General features: G+C 35.4%; 1 protein-coding gene across 1 annotated transcript; it reads right to left on the bottom strand.

Moving 5' to 3' along the window:
* Positions 1-2,377: 2,377 nt before the first annotated feature.
* On the bottom strand, positions 2,378-6,610 carry LOC144974135 (uncharacterized). Its single transcript, XM_078917036.1, has 2 exons — positions 6,346-6,610; positions 2,378-3,897 (listed from the first exon to the last, which is right to left on the bottom strand). The coding sequence occupies exon 2, from the start codon at positions 3,872-3,874 to the stop codon at positions 2,543-2,545; it is 1,332 nt and encodes a 443-aa protein (XP_078773162.1). The 5' UTR covers positions 3,875-3,897; positions 6,346-6,610; the 3' UTR covers positions 2,378-2,542.
* Positions 6,611-7,539: the final 929 nt, after the last annotated feature.

Below are 7,539 nucleotides of genomic sequence, written 5' to 3'. Positions count from 1 at the left end.
TGCATAGACACACTTTATCAAAGTTATATAAATCACATTTATTTATTGTTAATATAATAATATTGAGTATTAAACATATAACACATAAATAACTGTCCTAGTCAATATTCATAGTATAATTATCTCTATTTACATTCATTTGACATGACCAACTTTATACATAGATAATCTCATATATAATTCACAAAAAAGTGCCATAGTCTTTTGGTCAAAAATGAATGACACAAAATTGGTTTTCTTACAAGGATGAATGCGATTTAATAGATTTTGACACTCCACTCCTTTATTACAAATTTAAATATTCTGTCATACATTGAAAAAATGTAATATTCTGTCATACATTGACAAAACAGTTCTATATTCATTTTGGCTTAAATCTCTAAATTTTCAATTTAGGTGACGCGCATATATGCTCAAAGCGTTGATTGATTAAATCGATCGATATTTGAAGGACGTGTTTTCTGGCCAAATTTCTAAATGTGTTGTTCCAGAGCAATACAGATCCTTTTTACAATGGCACATTGTCGTTTCAGTGATATATTAAAACAAACAAATGATTGACATTGTCATGATAATAATTTGATTAATTAAGGCGATTGAAATACATTACATTCTATTTCATTCAAATGTGATTGATCGAGTTGTGTTATAAACCAGTTCATGAGGTCACAGGTTTGAGAGTTTTTGAAAAGATGAGGGTCATTTAATCGATATTTGAAAGACGAGTTTTCTGACCAAATTCTTAAATACGTGTCTTTCCGGAGTACAACAGTTAACTAGTTAATAGAAGTTTTTACACAATATCCCTGTTGATTCATGTAAAAGATGGTCCTTACCTCCAGTTTTCTTACTGATAATCAAAGAACTGTTAACATGCTGCAACATGTACTATAAAAATAATAATGAAAAGATACGGCATATAACAAAACAGCCCTATTTTATATCACAGATTAGAAAGCTAGTTGTTCTGTCACCGATTATATATTCATTTTTCAAGACAAGTGTAGAGGTATCGCAATCAACTCTGAAGACATTCGAATTTCAAAAAAAGTATTGTCCCAAATCTCCCACTCTCCTCTATGGATTATAATCTATGAAAACTGTCAGCGCGAATCAAAGCAATGTTTAGAGTAATGCAATAACAAAACAATGAATCTAATTATAATTTACAAAATAGTTATTTCAAAAACACTATTGTTATATGCAGACTTGATAAAGATAACAACTACATACATCCGCAATGTACCCAGTTCTGAAATACATAAAGAGTTCAAATCGATGGTGCGTTTATCAAGCCTTTGACGCAGTGTCTTCACCGATCCACTGATCATCGGATCTTTGCGTATCGCTATCGAGGTTTTATTATGAGCAAAACTCGGATACCTCTTCAAAAGAATGATCAACGGTTTGTGAGTTGGAAGTAGGACGGCTTGGTATTTGCAATCCTCTGTTCGAAATGAGTTTTTGTAATTCATCATTGTTGTTATTATTACAAGAATTGATATTCTACCCGCCACTTATAACGAACGGGTCATTTAACCATTTATAATTCAACCTTTTATATTATTGTAGTGATATTTAATTTTTGATATGAATCTTTAAACATTTTTAGAAATAAGTAACTAAGAAACTAACCGTGCCAAGCGACGTGTACTTATTTTCAGGTCTGATAACCAAATTCATTGTTGTAATGGAAATCTCAAATAATGACGCAATGTTGGATGAGTTTTTAGATAGAAGGATGAATAAGTGGGTAATTATATAGATGGTTGGATGGTGGCTGTGTAAACGGGTGGGTGGGTATTCACAGAATAATGTCTAGATGGATAAACAGATAGATAAATTAGTAGACGGATGTATAAAGTGATGTTGGAGACGGACGGATGGATATTGGATGAGAAGACGGAATGATGTATCGGCATTTACGTGAATGGCTGAATGTCTTAGTTTGTGAATGGATAAACAGAGTAATAGCCGGTGTCTGAATAATATGGGATTCATTAAAATGTGTGTTGAATGAATGTTAGAAATACGTAAAGAATAAACTTGACTTTTCAACTTGTTCCATGGTCCATTCCACTCGGGTGTGAATAAGTACCCAGATAAAGGTAGTGACAGATATTGTAAGAGTGCTAATACAAAATAGACACCATGCAAACGATTAGCAGTGAATATGATAAACGTGTTGTTGCTTATGGCCTCAAGAAGGAATAAATGAAGTATTGTGGAGCGAATTGATGGTTTGATATATTCAATCCATGTTACATTTAAACGTATCGATTGAAAACATTGGCTGTTTACTACTCTGCTATATATATATATATATATATATATATATATATATATATATATATATATATATATGTGTGTGTGTGTGTGTGTGTGTGTTGTACAAATGTTCAGAGTATTGGATGTTTTGCCGTTTTATTCTTCGACAGTTCGGATAAGCACGCATCCTATCAAATCCTGACAATTCATTGCCGAACTGAACCAATACAAACATAAAATAACACGAATTATTTAACTATACACGTAGACAACATCATCCAATTTCAGAATAGAGTTCGTTCAAAGACTCCAATCTACACGGAACAACATCGGCTCCTACCAGACAGTGCAAATCATTATTACTACCACGAACATACGCTGCCAGTCTGCTAAATCCACTCTTACTGATCATTAATACATCGCAGTGCATAAGTATAAACTGTTCTAACACTGCTTTCTCTTGTGCTTTGCAGATATATTTATCGGGTACACCTTCGGTCCTTTCAATATGGTGAATATTTCCTTTAATTAGAAGAATGTCTTCCGACACATTTGTTTTGGCCCACTGAATAACCTCATCCGAATCGGAAGTAAAGAAAATTCTGTGATTTGGTTTCGCTGCCCAGAGGGTTAGAAAATCCCAAACTCTGGGAAGGATGTACGGTCGGTTCCTGACCACAAAATCTTTTGGAATTGATGGATTTCGACCCATTCGGACATGGGCGCACACCAGTTTATCCTCAGGATTGGGCAGGGCACGTTTCATGAAATCCTCCATTTCTGATTGCAGACGGGGTGAAAGTTTTATAAGGCGCCGGAAGACAGCGCTATTAATTTGGTCTCGAGTTAAGTGTTGCATCCACGACAAGGAATACCTATGTTTTTCTGAAGCTTTAAAACCATCCATGTAGTCTAAATTGCCTTTAAAATAGACATATTTAGCCTTCTTTGGCCAAAGAGTTCCAAAGTCTTTAGTTTTCAAAGAAATGTAAAATCTATTGTCGTTGATCTTGTCAGAGATTATCACATCAGAATTACTCCTCACAGTTTTATGAAAAGGTGTATGGAGAGTCCAGTTGACCCTGTTTGGAACGAAGAAGTCTGCAGTATTACAGTTGTGTGATGATATCTCGACTTTAAATGTCCTGCCTGTCAAGTTGGCCATGATATACGCAGCCATTATCCCCTTAAAACGATCAGTGATCCCACCACAGTGACTCATAGTCTTATCGTCACATCGATATATCAGATATTTTTCTCTATTGAAAAGATTTTCCTTTCCTATACCAGTCGGAAATTTGTTATAAAAGAAATCGAATCGGTATCTAAAGTTTTTCAATTCAGAGTGGCTTCCACTTGGATCATATATTTTGAATTCTTTCTCGTTGTTTTTTTCACTCCAAGCGCCAAATGGCAATAAAAGTTTACCGGGTCGGTCATAGAGCACGCTTGTCACGGTTGACTTGAAGTGACTTGACATTATCGACGAAAAGACAAATAAATATATCCCCACCGAAATTAAGACTGCAACGCATTGTTTTCGTACATGGAAGTGTCGAGATAGTTGAGAAAGTTTATCTCTATGCCTGAAGAGAAGTATCCCCATCTTAGGTTATAGCAATGTTGAGCCTGGATGAAAAGAAAATGAATACATTTGTACTTATTGTATGGTAAATGAATCCAAGATTTCCAATTCGGCAACAAATTCTTACTATAATTTTGTGGAAGTTTCGATGGCTTAATTGCCGGAGACGCAAAAAGTTTGTTTTGGTGCAAGTTTTAAGTCGTTGTTTATTTAACCTTTATTTATTTTTGCAGCGATGTGGTCTTGTGGTATGACACTCGCTTTCGGATCGGAAGGTCCCAAGTTCGAGCGTCGCTCGGCGCATAACGGAGTCCTTGGAAAAGGCTCTTTACTCACATTCTCTCACGGTACTCAGGTGTAAAATGAGTACCTGGTCGTTAACAGCGTTGTCTCTGTCCGCAAAAATTGTAATAGCGCCTAACAGGCGTCATGTCACGTCCTAAATTTTAACTGTTGCTGTTGGCCAGGACCTCTTGTAAAGCGCTTTGAGCACGTTTTGTGGATATTGCCCTATATGTAAGCTCATTTTATTTTGGAGGGGGGGGGGGGGGTGTTATGGTATGTTACCAATAACCTCAAATCTGTATTTTGTCGGGGTGAACTAGATACTGATTAATGAATCAAATATAATATTATGAAACTTGAGTTAGATTTCTATTCTTTTGACAAATTAGGGAACAGGCACTGGTGTCAGATAAAGATCTGAAAAAAAGTGTGTGTGAAACAGTGCTAGACAAAGCAAGAAAAGAAAATCAAGAGCAAAACTTGTATTTTTCTTTCTTGCTTTGGCTGGCACTCATACACACTTTTCATATCTTTTTCTATTCTTTATTGAGGAGAATATAATATATTATAGATTTCCTTATTTGTCAAAGAGTTAAATGTCCTATTCCTATTTTAAACGAACGATACAATTTGATCGACGAGTTTTCTGCCCAGAATTTTAAATACGTGTTTGTTTTTAAGAAGTTTGGCATAACAGGCTGTGATAATTTCATTGACGTGACAACTTCAAGCTTTCACCAATATATCAATTTCAAACCTTAACGAATTGTTTCCGGTTGTTTTGGTTTGATATGGTCGGGGTCAAACAGATTCTGAAACTTTTATTTAACGGGTAAAAAGGCAATGATTATGATATTGAAGTCTTATATCGTTTTAGACATAGGGAAGAAAAGTCGTGAAGTCAGATCCTCTACTTTTCCGGTTCAAAAATCATTAAAAGTGTGCATGTAACCAGTACTTGGGAGGACAATAAATAATGAACAGGTTACATACTGAATCATAAACTGACATAACTATTTAAGTAGCAGGACGTATAGGCAGATTGTTAGGATTATGATCAGGAGTATATTTAAAAGAGCAAGGATGGATGATCTTCATTGACGTCCAGCATATATTTAGACTAGAAAATAAGATGCCATCACTCTGAAACTAGAAGATCATTTACACATGGTATGTATTCAGTCCTCCTGAAGAGTGGTTTTACACTTCCAATAAGATTGAAACCAATTTTTTGACATCACACTTCTGATCCCTATTATTACTATTAGGTATGTTTATCAAGTCTTCTCAATTCGGCGGATTACTTAAAAGATAGGTCTATGTCGAAACGTCGTTTTAGTGACCTTCGTCAGACAAAACTACTCCAAAAACTAAGACATTTGAACAAAATAAAGGAAAAAGATTAATTCTCTTTCATCAGTTTTCCTGTATTAAATAATCGAAAAGTAACCAAACAGTGACGATCAAGCATGAGGATTAATGTAGTTAAATGTTTTTTAAGTGTTGGCAAAGTGTGTGCAAAGTTGATACTCTGTCCTCGCTTTTTTAACATTTGAGAAACTATCTTTGCTCTTCTATTGTAGCTAGATTGCCAGTTTTTTTGGTTTATTTTTCATTATTAAATCGATAGAGTGAAAATGATGAAAACGTAGTTTTGCTATTTTTTCCCAGATATTGGAGTATTTTTGTGGTGAACGTCACAGAAACGACCTTTTTGCACAGCCTCAGATAATATTTCATAATTTAGACTTGATAGTTAGTTTGGCAGCATTTGGTCCGACCCCACAGATAACCGGAATGCGGAGATGGGTTTGAACGAAATTTGTGAAGGGTTGGTGAACTAAATTTGTTCACGAGAAATCTAGAATGAATAAATAAATTTGAACATTTATATAGCGCTGATTTGCCATGTTCAATGCGCTTCACAATGTTTCATTTATTTCCCAATTAGGGCATATAGAACCATTATATTTGCATTCCATTCCGCAGGTTAGGCGTCCCTTTTTTTGCAACTAACACTCTCACAATATCCGTCACTTCCTATAGCCAGGTACCTATTCATTCCTGAGTCGAGTGATGTAATATGTGTAAAGTGCTATCCAAAAGAAAGCAAGCAATTGCTATTGTCCGTTTCACGCTATAAAAACCGGGATAAACTCCGGCTCCGTGGGTCTAATGGCTCTAAAGGTGAAGATATAAATGATTACCTGTTTATAAAATGACCCGAAATTGTCTCCAGCACTGAAAAATTCATAAAAGCAAACAAGCCATCATCATGTGAATATAAGTTACAATTGTATCCCCATCCTATTGAAAAAAATTTTACTCCCAGAGACAGACACGTCATGACCGCCGAAACTATCTCATCACAGTCTTAAAGTACACAACACACTATTACAGTTATAAATAAGGTAGGATAACCGAAAATGACACCTGAAACTACCTCATCACAGTCTTAAAGTACACAACACACTATTACAGTTATAAATAAGGCAAGCTAACCGAAACGACAAAAGTCAATCTATATAATGGTAATGGTTGATTGATTTAAAGGCAGACAAAGGGAACTGAATAGGTAGAAGGGGAGGGGGAGGGGGCAAGAAAAAGGAGAAATATGGAAGTCATCAGAGCGTGATTGAACGTAAGTATTAAGTTGTCGTAGGGCACACACAAGAGGATGAAAGTATCCTACAGATAAAATTGAAAAGGTCAGTCATAAAAGTTTCACACTTTATTGATGATATGCGGTTAAGTATAATGCTCACAGGTTCTCCGCTCGAAAACAATCGTAACAGCAACAGGAGCTCAAAATTATGAGTAACATTTACCTGGGTCCGACTCATCCCAACATTCATGCAGTTTTGAGAAGATATTTATAAATACCATTGAATAATTCACCTTTCGTGCGTTACTAAGCATGAATCAGTCGGAATATTCCCGGAATTTAGCCCTATGTACAGACTGTAACATTTCCTGTAGCATACAACTAAACGTCCTTTTTTTACCTCACTGAGTGGGATTATTTACTATAATCTCATATTACGAGTCGCGGATTACTTAATCAAAATACAGCGCATATAATTTTGAAAATTACGAGGATACACTGTTGGGACATTTGGGACATTTATCATTTGCAACATTCTGTAGAAGGACAGGAAAGAAAAAGTAACTAAAGCAAATGGCACAGACGGGAATCTAATCCACAGCACCAATTTCAAGCCTTCTGAGACAGACGTTTTACCCATTCGGCACGCCTTCCACATGAATGACGACGCATATTATGTATACAAAGTAAGCTTACTATCCTTCCACTGATTTGTTGCTTGGGTATATTCTTAATACTTTTGTTGATTTTTTATTTATTTTTCATATTTCTATGTCCATTACAATTTCGTATTCTC

Source organism: Berghia stephanieae, chromosome 5, assembly GCF_034508935.2.
Source record: "Berghia stephanieae isolate SIO BIC M18660-M18661 chromosome 5, UCSD_Bste_1.3, whole genome shotgun sequence".
Lineage (NCBI taxonomy): Eukaryota > Metazoa > Mollusca > Gastropoda > Nudibranchia > Aeolidiidae > Berghia > Berghia stephanieae.
The sequence above is the reverse complement of the archived record's forward strand: the minus strand, read 5'-3'. Positions and strand labels throughout refer to the sequence as shown.